General features: G+C 41.5%; 1 protein-coding gene across 2 annotated transcripts; it reads right to left on the bottom strand.

Annotated features, from left to right (window-relative positions):
* Nucleotides 1-1221: 1221 nt before the first annotated feature.
* LOC308303248 (speckle-type POZ protein) lies at nucleotides 1222-25051 on the bottom strand. Of its 2 annotated transcripts, none has more exons than XM_080747575.1 (10): nucleotides 24936-25051; nucleotides 12958-13172; nucleotides 12368-12489; nucleotides 10568-10719; nucleotides 7796-7923; nucleotides 6725-6902; nucleotides 6084-6139; nucleotides 5014-5136; nucleotides 3367-3509; nucleotides 1222-2981 (listed from the first exon to the last, which is right to left on the bottom strand). In XM_080747575.1, exons 2-10 carry the CDS (start codon nucleotides 13033-13035, stop codon nucleotides 2837-2839), a joined length of 1125 nt encoding a protein of 374 aa, XP_080603701.1. In that variant the 5' UTR covers nucleotides 13036-13172; nucleotides 24936-25051; the 3' UTR covers nucleotides 1222-2836. The 2 variants fall into 2 exon arrangements, with proteins under 2 accessions (XP_080603701.1, XP_080603702.1); XM_080747576.1 differs by having other exon boundaries at nucleotides 24942-24980.
* Between the last annotated feature and the right edge of the window lie 657 nt (nucleotides 25052-25708).

Genomic DNA, 25708 nt, shown 5'->3' with positions numbered 1-25708 from the left:
TCCCGTGGGATTTTACTTCCCATTAAAAAAAATGCCTATGCATGCATAGCCTATGTTTACAGGGCAGAGGAAGAGATGCACTCATTTGGTACAGTTAAATGTAAGACACTGCAAATCCTTATGCCTAATTTATGCTTGGGTGACAGTGTCATGTAACATGTCACTCGATAAAAATGGCTTATGTTGACACTTTTCACAGAAGCATAAATTATTCTTTGATAACAGACTTTAATGGTAAGAAAGCAACATGACTATTGAAAAATAATTAATGCCTGAATGAAAAGGGGTCCAAAACACAAGCACATCAAAAGACAATGCTCCTTCCTTCTATCCTTTAAGTATTCTCTAATATGTGCAGAAAGGTGTTTCACTCTCTTTGTTCTTCAAAGGGGACACATTAATTCGACAAGTTGTTTTCCTTATATTTTTTGACATGTACTTAAAAGCACTGGTTCTCAATAATTGGATTTCGGAATTGGACCTGTATTTTTCATTGACCTTGAAGGTTACGTAAATATTCACAATGTACACAAATCATTCCGCCTGTGATCTGTTACTGTACATCTGTTGATACCACTTACTGATCAAAAACGTCTGTCTGTCATATAACCGTTTCTATTCATATGCATAACCTGAGGATGTAGTTATTAAAATGCATGCAATATGTGATGCCAAATAACCAGTCCTTAACTAAATAAGACATTATGATGCTGCAATCCTTCAGGAAACCTTTATGAGTCACCAGGTAGACACTGGGCTGTCAGCACTGAACAATAACAGATAACATCTTAAGTGTAACAGTAACCTTGCCTGAGGAGGCTGAAAGTAACGGAATATCCCTGCCAGATCAAAGCCTAATATCTTGCTCATGATCCAAGGTACAATTCCCCTTTGTTTGAACGGTAGATGCCTGGTTTCCCACTCGGGAGAACAGTTTGAATCCTGGCTGTTACATTAGCGTTCCTTCCAAATTCATGCCATTTTCCCAAGTTGAAATGCTACACATTTCTACATCATTATTTTCTACAACATTCTCAGCTTCTTTCAAGGCCCTCCATCATCTTCTAAAAATGCCTGTGCATATCATATCTGAAAACCCAAGAGAAAAGAAACAACTAAAAAGGCTAAAATAGAATATGTGGAATACAAAATGCATGTGAAAATAATCACACAATGAACCAGAGTTTGCATTGCAATCAATACAAAATAGATGTGGTTTATTCCTTTGGGAACAAAAATGGCAACAACTAAGTGTCACTTCTCATAACCAGCAATATCTACAGGAAAGAAAAACAGCAATAGCTCTTATAATCAATGTCCATTTTCCGCCATGTTAAAACAAAAAGTCCAAATGTAGCTGATACGGTTTGCCTTTGTGTCTGGTTTTACATTCTGTCTTTTCTGAACATTAAAACGTGTTCATTCGATTTTTTTTCCTTCACTCAGTCTTCAAGCCTGCAAAGAAAACATCTGTCTGTATGCCTTTCAAATCCATATTTTAAAATGTTTTGTTTACATAGCTTCAAAAACACTGGTGTCTGTACAAATTCCTATGAAAAATAACAACAAGGACAGATCTGAGGAAAAAAATAGGAAAGCTGTCATAAAAGAACCTCAACAATATGCCTGTTTGAATCTGAATGTCATTTGTAACCGATGCGTGACACTTTGTTTCGTTCGGTGTCATCTCCAAGTTTGTTTGTCCACAAGACGTTGTGTTGTTACAAAGACAAGATCCACACATAAAATACATCTCCTGAAGAATGACATTCTGTTGTGCACTGTATTCTTTTTTTCCTTCTTTTTCTAACCTCTGTCTGCATTTTATTTTTCAGCTATTTAAAAAATAAAAGAGAAACAGACGCAGATCAAGTAAATGACTAAATGAGTGAGCATTTGTTGTCGGGCTTTTTGTCACTTGCAGGTAAATCATCTTAAAGGGTACTTGTTCTTGGTGGTCCAACTGGGTTTCTTTTCTTTTTACAGTCCACAAAGCTTGCTTCAATGTGTGCTTGCCTACACAGTACTTCTAACTCACTGCTGGTAAGGTTTGACAATGGGTGACCTCTGACGTTAGTGCAATGTTTCCCAACTTTCATTGGGAAAACTTTTTTCCTTTGCTTTCTTCTATGATGTCATCCTGTCTACATTTTGACTAGCCCTCTGGGGCCATCTTTCTTTTGGGATTTTAGGACAGAGCTAATGGGCCTGTGTCTTCAGTCCCTCCTAGGCCCCATTTTGCCCTTTAGTTTGGGGGGCCGCATCGACCTCAGTTTCAAAAACGGGGAATCGAGCCGAAAAAACAGAGGCAATATGCTAAACTAGACATTTAGAGACCGTGCTTCATTAAGCTACTTTAATGTTCTCAGAGTTCTCAGAACTTCCAAACGATTTGTTCCTGTCGGGGTGGGGATGTCCAGTTCTTCCTCCAAACCTCTGCAGACAGTTACCACTTCCTAGGCAAGAGCTTGGTGGGATGTCTAAAGAATGTAGGTCACGTTGTCACACACACATACACACAGCATCAGACCTCGCTAAGCCACAGCCAAGGACAAAAAGGAAGGGTCTCAGTCCTCGTAAAAAAACGACAAAACATCCACTTAACGGTCCCACCTGTCCCTCTCCTGCGTCTCCGTCTACTCCTCCTCTTCCCTCCATCTTTAGAATAGACTAAAAAACATCAGGTTTCAGACGGGATAGAGAGGGAGGAGCAGGGTGGTTGGGTAGGTAACAGCTTTGGGGAGAGTTTGTCCCTGCGTGTGCGAGGGGAGGAGGGGAGGGAAAACTGGTGTGAGTGTATATGCATGTGTACGAGAGGAGATGCTTGCGTGTCTTGTTAGGACTGTTTAAGACGTTTGCGTGGGGGTCCCAGGAAGGGGCACTGCGCGGAGGCCAGGGAGCGGTAGGCCTCGGCAACCAAGTGCGGGTGGGACGCCACCATGGACTTCCAACCTGCCGTCTCCATCACCTCTGCAGCGTGGCTGTTTGGTGGAGTTGGGAGAGAGGGAGAGAGAGAGAGATAAATATCAAGAAAAATGGTGAAAGGGCAAAAGAAATGATCACTCACTCATCCTATGTTAGCAAAAGAAGTACAACTAGACCCAACAACGTCAGGTTGTCCTAGTCCCTCCAAAAAGGCAGCACAGGATTTAATTAGAACAGAAAGACCATCCCACAAAGGAACAGAGAGATTAAATGATTTTGGGTGTGAGAAAGAGAAAGTAAGTGAAGGAGCAATGAGGGGAGGGAGAAAAAGAGAGAGAGCGAGAGATTGAAGCACACAAAAGAGGGCATGTGAGACAGATGGGTACAGTCTGTGAGGATCTATTAAGTGCCGGTGACTCATGCTTGCTTGGTAGAACTCACTAGTTGATGAAGTCGACGGCCTGTGTTTTGAGCTGGTCGGCACTGTGCAGGTCGGCCAGGATGAGGATCTCGGCAGCGTTCTCCACGGACAGACTGGTACACAGGGCGTCCTCGCACATGACCTTCAGTCTCTCCAGAGCATACTGGGCCCAGAGTAGCAGGGGAAACACTTCTTAAACCATTTCCTAAACGTAATTAGCTAGCTTCTATGGCGACGTACAAATAACACTTATCATCTTAAACGGAGAAGAAAATAGAGAAAAAGAATTTAGGATCCTAATGAGGATACCAGTAATGATATGCAGAATTTCTCAAAAAATGAACTCCCGTGGGTATCAGATGAAAAAACACATTCAAATGTCACACCAATATGTGGTTTTATGAATCAAAATTAAAGAGAAGATGGAAAGGGTGGTTCCCTCGGGTTTCGGGAGTTATATGTGAACTCGGGCCCTCGCAAACCAACTTTTTACTTATTTAGATTAGGCAATTAAATGTACCCCTTTTTCTCCTAATGCAGTCGTTATGCCAATGAAATCCTCTCACTGCTTGTCACTGCAGTTGTACCGTACAGGCTCAGCTGCCAATGAGAAGCCCCCACCGGGAAGCCTCGATGCTACTCCAAGCGGGGAATGTTCAATATCCCCAGCCCATTGGAGTACGTGCAATGACAAATATCACCGTCCCCGCCTGGCTTTCCTACCCTGAACATGGCCAATTTCGTTTAGACTCTCGGCAAGCCAACGCACTGCAGTGGATTCGACGCTACTAGGTAGGGGTGTAACGATATAGTAACTGAATCGAAAAATCGATTTTAATTTGCAATGATCTACTATATCGTTTGCAAAAGCAAAATATCGTACCGTTTTGGCTTTGTATCGTATCGTTTTAAAATAAGGTAATCCGTATCGAATCGTTTTGCAATGCAAATAATTGATTGTATGGAAACTAAGTATTTGTGCCTTGAATTTGGCAATTTTAAGAGGGAAAATGATCTATTGATAAATCTGTAATCTCGGTGTTCATGTCAAGGTGGGGTTGTCCATATGTGTTGAAATATAATGTCCATGTATTTGCAAGATAATCACAGTCTTTACTTCCATAATAACAGATTTTTTACATGTTTTACAACAGATTTCATTTCTTTGCTAAATAGTTACTACCGGTATATCGATTTTAAACCATTGAATCGAATCGTATCGCCATGAATGAACCAATATCGTCCATGTATCGAATCGTCAACCATGTATCGTGATGCGTATCGTATCGTTGTTAAAATGTATCGTTACACGCCTACTACTAGGTGGGACAGGTACTTTTACACCTGTGCAGAAACACAACTTAAGAGTTGATTTCTACGCCTCTGGCAAAAAATGACACCACGATCGCAAAACAAAAATCGGATTTACATCAATAGAAACGTGAATCCATATCAAATCACTCTCCTGTGCATAGTCAATGGAGGCGTGAGGCCCACATGACATTATAACAATTTTAAAATCTAGATTCTCAGGCATCTTTTTGTCGGTCATCAACACAAAACCTCTGCAGCCAGGTGCGGACTGCAATGTGCACATTTGATAGTGTTCATGACTCGTTTAAACATGTGCCGTCTCTGTATGCTCTCTAGTTTACAGTTCATCTTACCTTGTCAGCTGCTGCCAGCAAGTCGTCGGCCATCTTGTCTAGGTTGGGAGCCTTGTCAGTGTAAATGAAGCACATCATCTCTTTGAAAACTTCGGGCTCCACATCGTTAATTTCCACACGGTTCTGAGAGCGATCAGAGTAGAAAGAAAGAGTTAGTGGCATTGTAGCCTAAACATTTCTATGGTTTTGGTTAAAGCGACTAATGATGCAGGAAAAGAGTTAATATTGATGAAATCAGGGATCTCCATTTATGGGCATAAAAAGGACAAGGACGGAATTAATTTGCAAGTGTGACTCGCGTTGCAGTTGGTTGTTTAAGTTGGACAAAATATTTTCCCAAAAATGGATATGACTGACGTCTGACATCATAGATGTCTGACGATGTCATAGACCACATGAGACTGACTCCCAGCTCAGCAGAAGGATAATGGATGATATTGATGACATCAGGGATATTCTGATGTCAGAACAGGCCAGTTATATCCTTCTGCTGAGCTGAGATGAGGTGTCACGCACTGTGACCACGCACAGGATCAGGAGGTTTTTATAGTAAATGGGGCCTACAGCCGCAATAAGCAATCAACTAATACCATATTCACATGGTGGCCGTTTTGCTCGTACGTAAGATCAAGATTTTATTCCAGCCCAAACCTGAACCCCATCTGAATGGCGTTACAAGTCTATTTCTCATTGTTCTTTAGTTCTAAAACATGAACTTTGCAAGGATGGGGGACACACACACTTGCCCTTGGATTTTGGCGAACATTTCTGTAACATCTCCTGAAATTTCATTTCTCACAGTTAGGAGTGCACAAACGAAAAAAGCAATTCGGTGCTTCGGCAGGTTTGACAGCAAAAGGATGAATCCCATCCTCGCTGTATGACGGGATGATTTCATTTCGCCAAGCGTTTCCATTCGCTTCCACCAAATACCTTTCTACCTCCGCAGACACAACCCATAACTCACTTCAATACAACCTCAACAACACAGTGAAACTTTTGTAATAGAACCATCGAGGAGCAAACAGAGAATTAATCTGTAAGAGAAGGGAAGGAGATTGGTGACTCACCTTTTTGCTCTCTTCCATCTCGTGCTCAAACATGGCGCTGAAAACAGGAGATCGTGCTGAAAAAGAACAGGGAAAGATGAGACGGCATGCCAAAACGTGTGTGCACACGCGAGCGTGTTTGTTTGTGTGTCAGTGGGAAAGAAAAACAGAAAAGTAGTTTCCACTGTGGTGAATACATAAACCACATATCTTGTAAGCCGTCTTTCTGGTTTTCAAAGAGACACATTGAAAAACATGGTTCTTTACATCAGTGGTTCCCAAACATTTTAGCTCAAGACCCAAAAGAGAAATTAGACGTTTACTCTGGACCCAAACTAGTGAAAACAGCAGATCTACAAGCCCACAATGTGTCGCTTCGCGCTGCATTGTGAGATTGTAGATCGGCTATTTTCACTACTTCTAAAACATTTGTTTTCTAATTTATGGATTTTCTTAGATTTGTCTTTTATTTAATAATGCAATTACTTAGCAAAAACATTGCATTTTTTTTAAATGATAAAGAATCTTGCTTTTTTGGTAATCCATCCATTTTTGAAAAGTTTGAAATAATAATAAAAAACAAATTACAAATTAAGGGACACATACAAATGGGTCAGGTCCCGACCCAGTGTTTGGGAACCAGTGTTGTACGTGGTCCATACCTGCCAGAATGGCTTTGTGCGCCTGGAACTCCTGGCCGGCCACGCACAGCGAGCAGTCTGTGAAGCGGGAGTTCTCCCAAAGGCCCCCCAGCTCATCAGCTAGCCGACAGTCAGGTACTTTCACCATGTTCATTGTGTTCTGGCCAGATATATTGACCGAGTCCTGCACGACGCTCACCTTGGGAGAATTCAATATAAAGTTGGCAACAGTTTCATTGAGTCATTACATGGTGACTTTAAATTAATTTACTCATTTTTAATAGCTATAAACAAACAATTAGTTCATAATTTAGTTTAAAATTAACACATTTTAGTAATTCTTTATTAGATAGGAGAGTGTAGAGAGACAACAAACCAAGGGCAGACGAGATGCCAGGAGTCGGATTTGAACCCAAGTTTGAAGTTATATGACAGTCTAATGCACAGACACAATAGACTACATGCAGATTGTGTGGTTCTGTACAGTTTATAAAATGACTCATCTACAGCTACGGAGGTCGAAAGAGAATGAATGCCCAGAGTGTATACATTATGTGGGTCACAAGCATGGTTTTCATATAGTAAAAATGTAAGTAGGTTTTATTTTTAAGTCTAACCAACTCGAAGCCCAGTTACATTTTTAACTTGACGATATTGGGAAGAAACTATTCATTGACAAGAAAAGAAAAAAGTAGTCATTTGCATTTGTTCTTAAAATACGTTTGAGGATGGTTTTGGGAGAGTAGTGAAAAAAGCTTATTTCCAGCCATGATTGTTCGCTTTGAAATAATTGACATAAAATCTTCAACAGGGGGAAAAAAGGGGGTCTCTCGACTGACTATTCAATCCGTCAAACTTCTGGCAGCTAGATGTTTGAAAGCTTTAGTGCGCTGGCATAGTCGGTAGCAAAATGTATTCTAAAGAAAGGGGAACTAAATTGCATATTTAACTATTGATATGATACCCGCCTGAATTAGGCTGAGCAAACACCAGCACAGAACAAAGAGTACACACTTTCTCTGCATTTCTGAATAGCTTGCTAAGAGTCAAAATTAAAATGTTTCAATCTTCGCAAAGGTGGGCGGCGTTTACCTCACAGAAGAGAGTGAGCTTGTCGTCCGGTAGAAGACCATTGGCTTCGTCCAACAGGAAGTCTCTGCGAATGAACTTCTTGAAGCCCCAGTCTTTCCCCTGAACAAAGCGATACGCTCTCTGGCTCTCTGTGCACAAAGACACACACACAGCAAGTATGAGAAACACACACACACAAAATAATCAAGGAGCATTCAAATACATCTCTTGAAATGCATTTTGTATACAATATAGTATATATCAAAAATAATTGTACATGCGATTTGAGTCAGCTGAAACTGAGGGGAGAACAACTAAACAATACCATTTAACAACAAACTAAATGAACAATACCATTTAACAACAAAGCTCAAATATGGGACTTATTTTCATGCAGAAGAGACAAATGTCACAAAACGTATGGACTGTAGTTATAAAACAAGACCCATTCTCAACGATCACTTGACAGCTGATTAATCCCATTTTGATCAAAGCAATCACCAAAAAAAGTTGATCCACTAGCATCGAACACATTGTGATCCTGTAGATCATCCACCTTTGATGAGCAACAACACAGGATTTATAAATTACTTGACGGTCATCTCCACTCGCTGTAGACTGAGCTCGCTGCCTTGTTCAAAAGTTTATTTCCAGCACAACAGCTGGAACAATGTACTCCACGGTAGAGCTCTTCGCGGGTAATTTTTTTTTAACCGAAATCAAAATGGACTGTCAAATTTCTACCGATTCCAACCTGTTCCGAAATAACAATCAAATGACAAAACCAAACCCGAGTGCCCCTGTAACGGTCTCGTCCGATCCCGTTTTCGACTTTCCGACTTTCTTTTTTTACAGATCAGTTTCCGTACTGTACCCCGTGACATTTGTCACGAAATCCGATCATTTTCTAGATTCCGACAGACCCGACCATTTTATGATTATTATATTAAAGTGCGTGCCTTTTCCTTTCATGTGCGAGACTGCGAGGTCCACTACTCACTCACTGCAGCTGTGCGCTGCACTCTCTCACTGATTGACAGGGCACTGTCAGAAGTCAGAGCAGAGGTGCAAACTTTATATTGTGTATTGTAGGCTTATTATTGTCCAATGCTGCTGGTTGACATGGAATCTAGGCTATAACATTAACATCAAAACAAAAGCCAGGGAGAAAGGAATGCTCTATGGTTTCTTTTCTATCAAGTCCAGAGGTTAGTCATTTTCGTTTTTTTGTCATGATTATATGCTGGTGCTTTCTCATCAGCCTGGCTTGCCTTGGAGTAGCCTATGGTACGCATCCCGCATGCATTACGCACCGTAATTCTTAATTTGTTTGCGCTGTAAATCTGATCCTAGACCAGCATAATCATCACACCAGTTACAGAGCCATTCATGTCACTGTCAGCTGTCAGCCTAAAGCATTATAACAGCACTTTTTTGTTCATTCATTGCGTTTCTCTCCGTCTCCTCATCAGTGCGTGCAGCTGCAGCTGCAGCTGCACACGCCAGTGCACACACACACACTGATTGATTGCTTTATTAACAGTTTGCAAAAAAAGCACAAAGTACACACACAGTAGGCTACGGGTCTTCTCGGACCCACTCAGGTAATACACATATTGATTGACAGCCCCGTGTTCTGAGGAAATGCATCCGATTCCGACCCTGTGTGATTATGATAAAACAGTGTCCGAAACCTGTACGGGTATTCGGGTAATTTCAGAATCAGGGGCCCCGTGAAGAGCTCTAATCCATGGCACCAGAGGCACAACACTTACAGGCCAAGCTTTCTAAGCATTAACATTTTAAATCCTTATTAAGAGATTAATAACAACCAGTTTTATTGCATTGACAATAATATTGTGTCATACTGAAATTATTATTTTCATTAGTTTTATTTATTTGTTTATATGACGAAACTGTACTGAAATCGAACCAAAAATCGTTCATATGATAGTGTTCTCAATTTGGACCCAAATAATCACCGTTATCGAAATATTGTGCGAATTAGAGCTTATCGCTCACGCTTTTGTTTTCTCTCGGCTTGATTACTGTAACGCACTTCTCTCTGGTCTGCCAAAGAAAACAACTGACAGACTTCAACTTGTTCAAAATGCAGCAGCCAGAGTTTTAACTAAAACTAAGATAAGAGAACATATTACTCCAGTCTTAGCGTCGCTAAACTGGCTCTCGGTTGTTTTTAGGATTGATTTTAAAATTATTTTACTTGTTTATAAAGCTCTAAATGGTCTGGCACCTTCATACCTCTATGACTGCCTGCATAGATATGTTCCAAACCGCCCACTCAGGTCCTCTAGTGCAGACCTACTTGAGGCACCAACAATGACATATAAAAAATATGGTGAAGCAGCTTTTGGCTTCTACGGACCGACAGCTTGGAATAAACTCCCACTACACCTAAGACAGGCAGCCTCTGTGGATAGCTTTAAAGCACAGCTCAAGACCTATTTCTTTACTCTTGCTTTTAGCTGAATGTGTAAATCCCTGTGCAGTTTAATTGACGTCCGCACTGTTCTGAAATTGTTCTTCAATGTTTTATGTTTTTATTTTTCTGCTTTATTGTAATCATTGTAATTAATTATTTATTTTTTATTCTCATTTTATTTTTTTCTCTGTTAAGCACTTGTGCTTCATCTTCTGCTCTGTAAAGCGCTTTGAGCTGCATTTCATGTCATGAAAGGTGCTATACAAAAAAAGTTTTATTATTGTATTATTAATTTACTGAGACCCTGACAAAATAAAGAAACTAGTACCAACCCACAATGACTCACTCACCCATGGCTTTGGTCTCCTCTCCCTTGGCGTTGAGGATGGAGAACTTGAACTTGGCGCGCACCTCAGCCTTGGGGCAGCTGACCAGCAGCAGGTAAAGAGACAGGTAGTCTTTGCTCTCTTCATCCAGACCTTTGGGATTAACACGCAAACACCTGGGGTGGGGTGTATAGAGTAAGACAGTTAAGCCCGAGTTACACTTGGTTGCGCATTGTGCAACCAAGTTTAATTGTACACTGAAAATAGCAGATCCACAAGCTCACAACGCATCAGAGCGTGGCGCATTGAGAGCTTGTAGATCTGCCATTTTCAGTCTGTGACACCAGCATTATCATATTATAGACGTATATATCAGACTTTAGCAGAATGGCAGTAATGGGTTATGATTAACAGCTGAACATGAACATCCAGATTACATCTTAAACCGTGTTTTACAATTTCATAGAAAAACATTTAGTGGTGCTTCAACCATGAAATCCAACCAGTTTGCTTGGCCAGTGAGATACTGTACCGAGACATCATTTGCTTACTCAATAAAATTGGGGTATTAACCAAAATAGTGACATTTTTGGAGTGCTCCGATGGGGTTTTCTGGAGTTTGTTTTGGCTGAAGGTTCACCTCTGCCTCTCACTTTAATTAACTCAAGCTAAGAGCCTTGCACATTCTGTAAGCTGATTTCGACTGTCTGCCTGTAATCCACTACATCACAGCCATAGGCTCTTTGTTAGCATGAGAATCAGAAGATATTTTTTTCATTTGATGAGAAGGATTAAGAAGTCTGCCAATTTGTTCTATGCCAATTATTCGATAAATACGTTCATGTCAAGGACCCCAAGTGTATAAAACCACTTGGGTGCACCTGATTCAAATACATTTAATTATTAGGCCAGACCACATTTGAAACGTTTTTGTGGCAAGGCCAGCCGTTAGAAGATTTTGTACAGAATTATATTACTATCATACTGTAGGAGTGATGAAAACAGAGTTGAAAGGGAACCATGCCACGATTTTTGTAACCCATTTCTTTCACCCCCGGTGTCAAATGTCTAATGTAATTTTGGTGCTGGGGGGGGGGGGGGGGGGGGGGGGTTCGCAAGTAGCACGTGGAAGGAACTTCAAGCTGATCTCATTCTTATATTTTGGGCTAACTAGCCAACTAACTAACTCTTTTGCCGCCATTTAGGTTGTTTACAGTCTGCTCACAGCCATCAAAGTAGCTTACCTTTGCGAATTTATAGAAAAATAGCCATCCATTATTTCCTATCGCAGTCTTGTGTAAAATAAAGCTGCATTGCTGACGGAGCAGTGGAAAAAAAAATTATGGGGGCCGCCATTACGGAGTGAGAGGCTCCTCCTCCCCCTCTGTTTGTGTCAGTTTTCAGACATAGAAATAAGGAAAGTACATCCAGGCTGAGAAAAACACCAAAGAAGTGATCCCGCCACCATTATTGTTAGGGTGCGCTCCAGATTTGAGACTAACGTTACGGGAGCTGCTGCTTCTGTACACACCCGCGCCACCCCTCATCTGCTTACAGTGCTCAGACAGGTAAAAGGACGAACGCTCGTTATGGCGTGGTGGACACGTGAAACAAAGAACGAGTGCTCGTTTAGCAGTAAAAGAGTCAATAGTAGTGAAATTAAACTTGCTGGGGATCCCCTGGAACTCACACAAGGACCCCTGGTGTCACCAGAACCCATTTTGAAAACCAATGTTCTATGTGATGGAATATCATGTTCAAAGCTGCAAGACTAAACCAAAGAAGGTTCCATCAGATAATGAAAGGCAATATCCTGTCACTCACCATTTAAGCTTGTCATTGGCCCCAGAGGAGAAGGTGGAGCTCTTGATGACTTCTCCCATCTCCTCACGACAGAAACTGAAGTTGTTGATGGTCCACATGTAGGAAAACTTAACCACTTTTATCTAGGGGGGTGAACACATAGCAAGCACAACATTCCATTTTAGAGAAAGTGTAAATTGAATTAAGGATTCTTAGTTGATGACAACAGCACTGATAAGCTAACAGCTGATGAGCAAAAAATCAAAGTCCCATATACAGTTGAGTATATCAGTACAATATCAGACATTTGAGGATATCAATTCTAGCGAATTTGAATAGTGACAATAAAATGTGTGAATATAATTACTCCTACATTTCAGTGATGCTCTAATAAATTCTACATGGGCATGTCATTCATTATACGCAGAAATTAAAAGAAAATATGTAATGAAAAGAAAACCTAAAATTGCGAGAATAGCAGATCCACAAGCTTCGCATCAGGACACACTGTGAGCTTGAAGACCGTCTGTTTTCACCATTTTTGAAATAGTGCTGTTAATAGTATTACATTTCTGATCGGGGTACAGCAGTCACACGCGCATTTCTCTCACCTGAGTGTAGCACCAGCTCTCGGCCACGGGCCCGCTGGACATTTCCGCCGGGGGAGGGGGACTCGGGACTCTTGACATCGCCAGGGTGACAGCAGGTGTGTGTAAATGGGGTGGGGGTAGTTAGAGGGCTAGGAGGAGAATCCTTCGCTTCCAGGCACCAACGTCCACTCCTCCACCCACCCACCTGCGTCACAGTCACGCCAGATGGATTCACCCTGGAAATGGACGACAAGTCACGACATTTTGAGTAACCCGCCACACTAGGACTTGAAAACACGTCACAAATTGAGGGCTGTGCCTGTGGCCCGACTTTGCCCAGTGCCTCAAACGAGTTCCTTGAACTTTTCTTGAAAATACAAAACTCATTGTGATTCAGGACGCAGGCACTGTGTATCTCATTAATCTAGTTCAGACTCAATATCATTTCAATTCATCTTGGCAAACAGTGAATGAGACAAAGTGTGTGGCCTCTGCCTGCTACTGAGCGGCTTTTGGGCTCGGGCTAGATGAATTGTCCCTGACCCACTGGGGGACAGCAGGCAATCAATGGCCCGTAACCGTTCCAGGATCAATAGCCGCCGCGATGGCAATTAAGTCCCCAAATTAACTGTAAATAAACAAGGCGGAGAACTGGCTCCTTCCTTGCGCGCGCGCGCGTGCGTGCATGTGTGTGTGCGACTGTGCGTGCAACTCTGTGCCTATGGAAACAATGTTATGCATTCACACAGGTCTACTACACATAGTTTTTGTAATTAGTGTGGTTGCTAAAGGCAACATACTATTGCTCTTGATCTGAGACTTTTTTGCCAGCAAAGTGGACATGCTTTTTGTAAGCTTTTGCACAGCAGAAAAGCGAAGCTTTTGGTCATGCATCAATCACTGTTGTCACCGTTGTTAATATGCTTCACAGAATCACATGACATCACAATATAGAATATAAATGGTAAGACGGAAAGACAAGATTCCTTGCGTCAGTGCAACCATACTTGCAATTTCCCAGAATTACACTTTTCCAGTTTAACTAATTGTTGGGGAAATCTAAGTAATAGGAACACATTTCCTTTTCCCAAATGTGTCCTCCACATGCTTGTGTGCATGCTAGATCATTGGTTCTCAAAGTGGGGTCCTTGAGGGAGAGGGGTCCTCAGCTAAATGAAAGTTAAGAACCCTTAAGGGTATGTAACTCAGAGTGTATAAATGTTTTGTACACTCTCAGTTACATTTTAACATTGATTTTTACTATGTAAATTAGGGTCCCAGAGATAGAAATGCCATTAAATTGGGGCGCCTAAGGCTATTTGATATTCATAGCCACTACAGCTTAGGTCCTAAGCAGTAGTGAGTATCAAATGGATAAAGCCAAATGACAACGGGAAAAGAAATTACATCAAACTAGACTAGAGGTTCGACTGCCTTGGAACTTGCTGTGCACTTCATGCCTACTGTTTTGTTGACCTCATGGCTTTTCCTCAAGCACCACCCTTAGGCTACAATTTGAACACACAATATATCTTAAAATATAATTGGCAGATTCCTATGAAACTCACTGTGTGCATTCATGCTCCCTGTAAGATAAACCCAAGTCCTTTGAGTGACAAAGTCAATGACAGTAAAAGCCTCTCATCACAAAACAAACATCCAAGTCTGTAGCTAGACAAATGATCCCTGACCCTGTCCGACTCCCAAAGGCAAAAGTGAAACAAAACAAGTCTTTTTAGATGAACTAGTCCATACCCGTCCGTGGATATGAGCACCCAAAGTATGTGCAGAGTTTGGGTTATGCACTGCACAGTATATCAGACAGGAATGGAACTGAAAGTGACTTTGTACTTGGTACCTGTAGCAGTTCCACTTCCAACATACACGCACGCACGCATGTTCAAACTGTTTGGGCGAAGCTATAATAACACAACCTGTATTAGACACACGCATATGCAAAACGCCCTCCCGCTCCTAAAACGCAGTATGTGTGGACATAAATGAATTGGTTTTAAGCTTGTAGTGTTTTCTCTGTCTTAACAGTGCCTCTGCACCAAATGAACAACACCACTCATAGGATGCAATGTATAAGTGGTCACTGCACTTGTAAAAATGCATTCTATCAAACTTTCAGATGCTGTTTTTCTCCCATTGTGGAGGAAGAATGCTCAGGATTTTACTGTGATCTCTCAAATATGTAAATATGTAATCCTTGGTTTCTGTTGATTGTAAACAATAATAGCGATTCAAACAGTTGCCCTTCAAACCCCACCTCCATTCGCCGTCATCAGAATGGAGGGAGCGCTACTCATGATCAAGCAGACCACCAAGCCCACACCGGTTGCATCCACGACGCGAGCTTGTATATCAGCTACTCTCTAAGTGAAATACTGTTGCGCAATGAAGTATATGTCTTGCTAGGGTGGAGTGAGACATATATGTATATGGAGGGTAAGCTATGTTATTTTTTTTCATAAAATAAAGACATGAACGGTGTACAACAAACTATAAACCTGTAATGGTTTAGAAATACTTCAGAAGCTTGGATCACTGTTATTCAGAGACATCGTCAATTGCAGTAGCCTACATTCCAATTTAATCAAGAAGTGTCAACTTTAACTCTGATGAGAAATTGGAAATTAGAATTTGGCTATTGGAATTGGTGGATAGAATTAGCAAACATGAACATCTCATTCACAGGGTGTGGCTAAACTGTGATTGAGTGGTGACAGGAACAGAGTCCTGTGTTTTTCAGAATGTATTGTGAACCAAAATAAAACAATGTATATCCATCAGCAAGAGTGAAAGACAAATGTATTGCCTGAGTTATGTGCATTTCACAAAATAAACTAAAATGACAGAAATTAACAAGCCTTTTGCGATAACGTTACTTGCTCTGGTAGTCATGTTTGTTTCACTGAGTGGTAGTATGGACATAATTGATGTGAGCACCTGGGCAAGCGCCTACCTCGCTATGGAAAGTCTCCTGCCCATACCATCAGTGGCCCCTCGGCCCCCTATCCATTCCATCCATCCACTTCTACTTTTGACTTCAACATTCTCCAGGGGAGTCCAGGCTTTCTTTCGAGAAAGTAAGCATGGGATCTAAGGTTACAAAAGGGTTCAAAAACACCTCAGGCGCACAATCCAATCACAGAAGCCAATTGACCAAAGATATCTGACATTGAAAAACACAAAGAGTAACAAAGACATTAAGCAAGGGGTTCATTTAAATCATTTTAACTAAGCATTAAATATTGGGGCCAAAAAGGCAGTCTCTTGCTAAATGGTTGCCTCCACTACCGCAGACTTTCAGTTACTGGAAAGGTTACAATATTTGAATGCCGGCCAAAGTAAGTGCCATTCCCAGGGTTACCAGACACATAATTCAGAGTCATTGTTAACTCATCTGGCAACAAAGGTATACAGCTATATAGCCCTGATTCTGCACTGTTCTAACTGGACAAGGACAAATGACCTGTTCCAGCACATGGTCTCAATTCAATGCCAGATTTATGAGCACTTTTCATTTTGCAGCAAGGTCGGTATCTAAGTGATGGACTGGATTGTGTCCCCCCCCCCACCCCACCCCACCCCCACACACTTAACGAAAAAGAAAAAAATATCAACTCTATATAACACCAGTCCGTCTCTTTCTGTCCTCTCATACACTCAATCTGTGGCCAATCTTTTCCACCATCCTACAGTGCACAGCTCCATTTCTCACACACACACACACACACACACACACACACACACACACACACACACACACACACACACACACACACACACACACACACACACACACACACACACACACACACACACACACACACACACACACACACACACACACACACACACACACACACACACACCCCTTTACTTCTTCATCCATAAATTCTTCATCCATAAATTCAATTTAGGTCAAAAGGCAGGGTGATAAATTCTGGTAGCGGTGAGCTGGGGCTTTCTCCTGCTGATGATTGCATTGCAGGGCCAGCACCACACTGACAGCAAGGCCAACAGACAGTCAGAGGTGAGTTGTATTACAGCGCCGCATTGACATCAAGGCCAGACAGACACACAGAGGTGAGCTGCATTACAGCAGCCCAGCTGTGTGTGTAGTGTGTCCAACTTCTCACCCTAATTTATGTCCGGACATTTAGGCTCATCCAACTTGACCAGTGGAAGTTATTCAATTAGTTGAACTAGGATAGTGGATTCAATTTCATACCTTGTTCTCACATAAAATAGCTGCACAACAACTAGCTTCATAAGAAAGTGGTGGAAGGGGGTGGCTCTTCCTGATCCTTGACCCATCGCCAACTGGCAAGACAGAGTGAAGTGATGGCAAAAAGAGGCAGCGAGCGACAGAGGAAGAAAATTAAACGTACGGTAAGAGACACCACAAATGGGAGACCAGATGGGGAATGAAAGATGGCCCACTGGTCGGCGGAGAAATTGAAAGAGATGGAGCAATAATTGCAACCACAGGAGGAAAGTTAGAAAAGGTATGAGGGAGAAATCATTGCAACAAGAAGAGGAAAGATGGAAAATGTATAAGGGGGAAATCAAAGACTGATTTGAGAACAGCAGGGGTGCTGGAGTAATATCTTACATTGGCGCAAAAAAAGGCTTGCAGGATGGAAAACGATGGGATTACTCTTTAAACAATTTTCCACCTCTTTTCTCAAGTTGTGCATTTGTGCAATAAGCAGATTTGAGCATATTGGAAAATATGACCATATCCAGTTCAGAAAACATGCCTGTGTACTTTAATTTTGTGGCAATAACAAAAATAATAATGTTACGCAAGCATTCACACAGACATTTTGACAGGTAAATCCAGTTGGAAGGAAATAACGTGGATACGTGTTATTTAGGTCTCTCTGCGTGCCATATCGATATGAAGTTGCTGTGCACAAGCTTTCCATGCTGGCACACTGTAACATCTAAACAAAGTTCCTGCTATTAGCTTCAGCTGTGTTTATCTATCAAACTGTCTGTGAAGAGTCTACTGTATACTAACATAACCAACCAACTGCTGTATTTAGCTATTAAGATCCTCTATAGGTTATATACTGTAGGAGTACAGGGTGGTCAGTTTTCAGACCACAAATCAGTAATGAGTAAAACAGTCTTTAGTGCCCCTTGACAACATCTTTAAAAAGTAATTTTATATATCACCATTAGCACAGTCTGCAGAGCATATCACACCAACATTTCGCTGCACATAATTGTATTAGTGAGTGACAAATAAATCCTCTTTGAATTAAATCTTTTAATTACAAATTCCAGGAAGACCAACTATGAAAATAACAACACGGACCATGCTTAGACGTAAACATGGGGATGCTTCAGAGTTCAGACAGTTCAGTTTGAACATACCGTATTGATTGTGTTAGGAGAATCAGCAGATGGAACCCCGACAGCAACATCAGCTACTTCAGATCAATACATGCTAGGTCTTTTTTGCGGGCACAGAAATCGACCAATTATGTAGTTGCAGATTTAGTTTTAGTGTGTGAGCAGGTTTGCCACGTTACAAATTCAATCTACCTACATGTCACATTGTGATATCAAGAAGACTTTCTTGCAAGAGTGAGACTGGGCTCTTTTTTTTAAAGATTTATTTTATGCCTGTATTGATAGTACAGTCAGTAGGGATGGAGCCCTAAACAAGGGTAGCTCGATAACCCGATAACAGATTTATTGAGTACCCGGTATCAATAAGCTTTGGGCTTATCAAGCTTATTATTTGAGCATATACCTTAGCGGCCCATGATGTCGTGTTTAAACAATCAAGACAAGAGGCCATCAAGACATTATTACAGTACTATTCATAATAAACTGTAAAGCCATTTAACACTTATTGCACACTAATGAATGATTGTCTTAATGATATTTAATGATATTTGTTACTTTAGTCAATTATCATCTTCATAGATAATGGTCAGCAACAAACTCCCAGTCGCAAAAACTGGCTAATAAAAAAAGATATTAGTTATGTTCTCAATTTGTCGTCTCATGTCCACAAAATATTAGAAAACACTCAATAGTGGGCTCGATAAAAGCCCGGATCAATAAGCAGGATCGATAAGGTGCTCATTATCAATAAAAAATAACGAGCTCCATCCCTGACAGTCAGTAGACAGAAAATGGGGAGAGAAGGACGGGAGCCCGTACCAGGTGTTGAGCAGACTTCAGAATCTAATCTGAAGAAACACACTTAACTCATACAGTGCCAGGCGACTTTTAGAGCAACTTTCTCACTATGGGCTTCCCTGCCAAGCGACTTTGGGCGACTTTTACTTAGAAAAAAAAAAGTTTTTTTTTATTTTATTTTTTTTAATCTTTTTGGACCCCATTAAATCTAGTAAACATGATTTCAATCGCGATTTTGCATGTTCCACCCCCATACAACCCCATCTTTATACAGGGCAGCCATCTTTGTTTACATAACATGTAAAACATAATGGCTATTATCTCAAGAATGCCTGAACGGATTTCCAATCTTTTTGGAGCGGTGAAAGCGCTCCCAATGAACAGGTATGTCTGTGGGTGGCTGGGTGGCTGGGTGGCTGGGTGGCTGGCTGGCCGTGTCCGTAGTCTGGCAATACCTTGAGTGGCCACACACAAAACACTAGTTAAAGGAGGGGCGCTGTTTTGTGCAGGCCAGGCACACTCACCACTCACTCACAGGCACAGTTTACACTCACTCACTCACTCACATAGGGTACAGCTGCTCAAATTCACCGCTCCACTTCGAACCGAGGTTTGATTTTTTTTTGTTTGAAAGCTGTGAACAGCCTGCACAAACATGGTGCATGATCTGTGCATGGGTGTGCATGATCTGTGCACTACAAATTACATGGAAGTCTATGGAGAGGGCTGGCACTAATGCCACTCGAGGGCATTTTTAATTGGCAGTAAGTGAGTTAAACAGGGATTAACAAATGGGAAGAAAAGCAAGACTACAATCATCAAAAAAAGAACTGGAGCTGTGCATAAAAATGTATACCAGTAAGACTCCCTAATCGGGAGATAGGCGACTGTCAGGTGGCAGCGTGATTTTAGGGCAAATTGTGTAGGAGCAGTGTCCAAAAATGTGTTTGAAATATTCTGCCTTATGGTGGCGCTATATGGGACAGATCCATGTTGATGAGATGAGTGTAGACATACTGTGTAGCGATTTGCGTGATTTTAGGGCAAAATCTGTAGGAGTAGTGTCCAAAAATGTGTTTTAAAAAATCGGCCTGAGGGTGGCGCTAAATGGGACAGATCCATGTTGATGACATGAGTGTAGAGCAAGTGTGTACCGATTTGCGTGATTTTAGGGAAGATTTTATAGGAGCAGTGTCCAAAAATGTGTTTTGCAAGAATCGGCCTCATGGTGGGGCTAGAAGAGGGCCATGTGAGAATTGATTGCGGAGATATGAGCAGGGCAAAAGTGTGACGTGTGACTGACAGACAGACAGACTGACTGACAGCCGGTGGAGGTTTTGATAGTAACTGCGACCAATGAAAAATGTTGGCTATCTGATTCACTACATCTTTTAAATTAATCAGTAATTACAATGCATATTATCCCATATCTAGACAAAATACCTAGTGGCGCTGCATCAATTTGGGGGGATTGCAGTAAATTGGGGACAAATTGCCATTTCAAAAATCAATCTCTGCTCAAGATTAAATAGTGGAAAATATAGAGGAATTGCAGGTGGCAATTTCCAGGGGGAACGAAAAAATTGCAACCCCTGTCTAAGTGTCAGCGAACACAATGTCTATCTCCAAGGCTTTGGTCTTCCAGGACTGAGGTAAGCCACGGACAAAACCTTAAAACTATAATTGGTACAGGGACCAGGGATCGATTGCACGGCGTGGCTTGGGCCTCTACGGGAGCGATTTCATATTCTGCCTTTGCTTGTTGTCCTCCTCCCTTCCTAAAAACTCAATCTCAGAGCGGTATGAACTATTGATTTTGCTACCGTGATCAGTGTGCCTCCTCCACATCCCCGACTTTGTGCAGCCCCACAATTCCATTGAAGGGGATTTGAGGGGGGGCAAAAAAGCATTAGCACCCAGGCTTGACCTCTTGCCTGTACTTCCTTGCTAAATCCCCTTCACCTCACACGTGTGAGGCAGGGTAAGGGCAGGACAGGGAAGGGAGGAGGGAGTTCAATGCATATCTAATGTCTCCAGTCACCTTCTGTATGATACTATTACCAGGCCAACTTTCACCAAGATGCTATATTTGACCTCCGCATTGACCTCCATGGGCAGACCCTCACTGTCTGCCACTAGTGTAGTTATCAAAATAAAGCTGCAAAAGAATCTTTAGGCCTACTACGTGGGGAGAGGTAGAAATACCACTTCACTGACAGTGCTTGCAATTTCTATTTTTGGTTATGTGTAGGTGTGCAAGTTGTTCTCCCTTCTTTAACAAGAATGGCTTTACATTTTCCTTACACTCAAGAGTTGGGGTGGACCAGTCATAGAAAAGAAATTGCACCATATCTGCCAGCAAAAATCCTCAGTGGACAGAACAGGTTTTACTTGAGGTCAATGGGAAGGCAATACTTATGCACAATGAATGTGTAACGTACCACAGGTGGCCAGGTACAGGTAATCATTATTACTAGTATGTAATAATAACACTACCACCTCTTCAATGTCTTCATCATCCTAATAAGATAAGAAATTAAGATGGGGACCTTATTGATCGAGCAGTGAGAATTCAATCATTATAGCAGTCAAGAATCAAGAGTAATTGGATACATGCAGGTCAGATTCATAAGGGTCCATAAAAAGACAGAGGGCTGTGGCTAAAGTGGCACCTAGGCAGTGTAGCCTGTGATGTCAGTGACATCACAGGCTACCGCGTAGTAAAACCGTGACGTAGTGGGGCCACTGTGACGCATTTTTCGTCATAGTTTGTGTTCATGGACGTGCTGGGGCTCAAATTCATGAACGAGCTCTTCCGGTATGAACGCGCGTCAATACATGTGGTTAGTAGACCCAACTGCAGTACCTCAAAACGGCCACCATGTCCATTTGGTTTCAGGGCGAGCCCAGGGTTCTGGGGGCTTGGATGTCACGTGACATCACTTCCTGTACTGACACAGACGGAGACAAGCTGCAACATTTCTCATGGTATACTGCGACCTTCGGTCGCAATTAATGTATTTACAGACATGCTAACTCCAGTAGTATAGACTGTGCAAACAAAGCAACCAATGTCTTCACAGGGGTGGCCAGGCCAGGCGGCTCCAACAGCACATACCACATAAACAGGGCTAAAGTCCTTCCAGCAGCTGGCCCGGGTTCGAATCCGACCCAAGGTGCTTTCCTGCATGTCTCCCTCTCTCTCTCTCCCCCAACTTTTATGTCCATCATAATAAAGCCGAGATGCTGATAATATTCTCTTAAAAAATAATGTCCTCAAATTAAAATTATCATCAGTGTGCAGTGTGCACTAAAAGTGTCCAATCTGACATAAATTACCTGTACAAGAGAAGTGAGGATTGAGGAATACGGATGCTAAAGTATTACATTGCATACACCCATCATAACATCTAAAATCTGAATAAATCATGTGAACAAACCAAAACGTTTAGCAAAAAGCGGTCAGCCATAGTAAAAACCCTATATAATTAGTTGACCAGTCACTCAGGTCTCAATACATGGCCCCCTCCTGTTTTCACCCTACAGTAAACATTTTTTTCTTTTCAAAAAATGTATCCCACGATTTTGCAACCCATTTTTCACCCATTGCCAATTATCTAATGTAATCCTAGGTGCTACACTCCCACTGCCAACCTGGGGAGAGCAACACATTATTCCAGTGGGGATCGACGCCAGGACCTTCTAGCTGTTAAGCGACAGCGCTACCGACTGCGCCCCCCTACACTAAACATCTTTGCAGAAAATAGCAAATCTACAAGTTTACAACACATCGCAATGTGAGCTTGTAGATCAGAAATTTTGGACAAATGTTTGCCCCAGGCCAGCATAGGGATGGTAGGGTTCATATTGGTTAAGGGAAAGCGTTTTTATCCCAGTTACTGGTGTTAATCCAAACCACTAAAACGCTTACTGCACATGAAATACAATTGAAGCTCTGGTATTGATTACAGTCAACAACTTCCCATTGTAATATATATGAATGTTGTCTAACGTCTTGTATGAGAGAGAACTCATATCTAGTTATACCATAGATCTATTAGATTATGAATTAATAATTACTGAACCATATTACCCAGTTATGCCAAAAATGTATTAGATAGTCTGTTATTTCTAATCCAGGTCAAATGGATGCAGAGTGTTCTGCTCAATCTGCTGTGCTTTCAGTCCATTTCTTGGGCCTGTGCACCACACTTACCCATGTAAATCTATGCAAACTACTATTACCTTTATTTTTAACAACCATTCCACGTCCTCTCTGTCAAAACTTGTAATATAAGATCAGAAAAATGTCCAAAACCATATAATCAACCAATGTCCCTGAATTGTACAATGACTAAAATTACAAGGGACATTTTATATACATCTGGATCTGATGGTCTGATCTTTTTCAGTCCAAGTTCTCAAATCATACTGTAGCACTGCACTGGGGACATGTTGACACTTGACAGTACTATCCACTCATTGTATCAATCAATAAACAACCCAAAACTTATTTTCCAAAGTCTTTACATTATAATTGAATCGTGTGGACTATTGGTTCACAAACATAACCAAACTTTGACACATACATCATGAATACCCCCCCCCCCCCCCCCCCCCCACACACACACACACACACACACACACACAATACATTCTAGGCCTGAAATGTATTTATTTTTCTTCACCGAATACATTCTAAACTACGGCAGTAAGCTTTTGCTGCTAGTGCTACAATATAATAAACCACTACTATATTTACACTGCTTATATGCAATACAATATAAGCTACTAGTGCAGTGTTTAAACTGCTTATACCCAAGACATTCTAAGCTACGGTGTTGTATCTAAACTGCTTATACAGAATACATTCCACGCGACTAGTACTACATCGATCTATGGTATTAGTAGAACTTCTGAACCACAAAGAAACAGGTATAATGTATAGCTCTTTCCAACATAATTCAATCTTTTTATTTTATTTGACAACTATGAGTCTATTAACCATGGGCTTTCTATTTAATCAGACAATTATGGGACTATTATTAACCATGCACACAGGAAGCAACAGTAGGCGTAATCTATATGAGATACTTCAATGGTTTCCAGTGGAAATAAGCTTAGTCTTTTCATGGATCTCCTTTTAGTAGACCTTGTACCAGTGAACTGTACCGTCATGAAACTGTACCTTTTCCTATGCAAACTTCTAATAAAGTCTTCAATCAATCAATCAATCAATCTGTAGCACTGGGGTGTGTAAACTCAGTGGTTCTCAAAGTGGGGTCCGGCCGGGGACCCCCAGGGGTCCTTGAGGGGGTCCCCAGCTAAATCATAGATAGGAACCAAATGGACCCTTATGGGTCTGTAAGCTATTAACTCATAGTTAAATTAACATTGCTTTTACAATATAAAGTAGGGTCGCAGAGATAGAAATGCCAATAAATGGGGGTCCTTACTTAGACAAATATGCATGTCAAACTGGGGGTCCTTGAAATTAAAATGGTTCACTGCTATTGCAGTAAAAATCATCTCTTATGGGGGCCCCTGGGGCATCTTTTTTAAATGGGGGCCCGCGGGCTAATAAGTGTAAATTTGGGGGTCCTCGACATGAAAAAGTTTGAGAGAACCAGTGGGTTAGCTAACCCCTGTTGGTGCTACTTAGCCCTGTCGTGAGGTTGAAGCTGAAGCAAACAACAAGAAAAACAACAGAACGTGAAATGGCAGCAACACACTGAACGTTAGAAACCACACAGCACTCATTACAGTTGTAGTTTTGGCCGTACAGCCAGCACGACACGACACGCTGTTGTGTTTATCATCCAACTCACCTTTACATTTAAATATGTCGTTAGTTGTGTGTAGGGGCTCTTCTGTTGTTGTTAGCTCCGAAGCTAAGCTAAGCTGGCTGCTGCTGCTGGAGTGGAGCTGTGTGGAGAGCTGGCAAGTGTCAACCATGTTGTTGGGTTGGGAGCGCCCCCTGCCGCGCGGGAGGGACGTGACGCCTCACGCCTTGCTTGTTATGTGACAGCAATTCTTCAAAAGATATTATGCAGTGGTGTAAAAAGTATAGGCTACTCAAATGTTTTACCTATAAGTAAAAGTATCAATACTACACTCTAAAAAATACTCAAGTAAAAGTCCAGAATTCTACATTTACTTGAGTAGAAGTACAAAAGGTACATCAAAATGTACTTAAAGTAGATCTAAAAGTACTCTTTATGCAGAATGTCCCAGTTTTCAAATTTAAATAGCAGATCATCTACAACTACGAGCGATCATAGGCATAGCTCGAGCTTGTAGATCGGCTATTTAAAATTAAATGGCCGAAATGTATCTAGGCCTATGGGGTGAAGTGGTTAATGTATATTTTGTAATCATAATTATATCCTAATATACATGACCAATATAAGATAGTCCTGCCCTACTTGCCACACAATGACACACATCTGCGAATGACGACCTTCAGGTTATAGCCTACAACAACAACAACATGGTTCGTGGTTTAAGCAGCTTAATTTAATTGCTATGATGTATCTTAATTTAATCACCAGAATGGATGAGAGTAATAGCTGCGATTTAATTACCACGTGCCAAGATCAAA

The sequence above is a fragment of the Nannobrachium achirus genome, assembly GCF_963921795.1.
Source record: "Nannobrachium achirus genome assembly, chromosome: 18".
In the NCBI taxonomy this organism is placed as follows: Eukaryota; Metazoa; Chordata; class Actinopteri; order Myctophiformes; family Myctophidae; genus Nannobrachium; species Nannobrachium achirus.
This window is presented reverse-complemented; position numbering and strand designations above follow the sequence as displayed.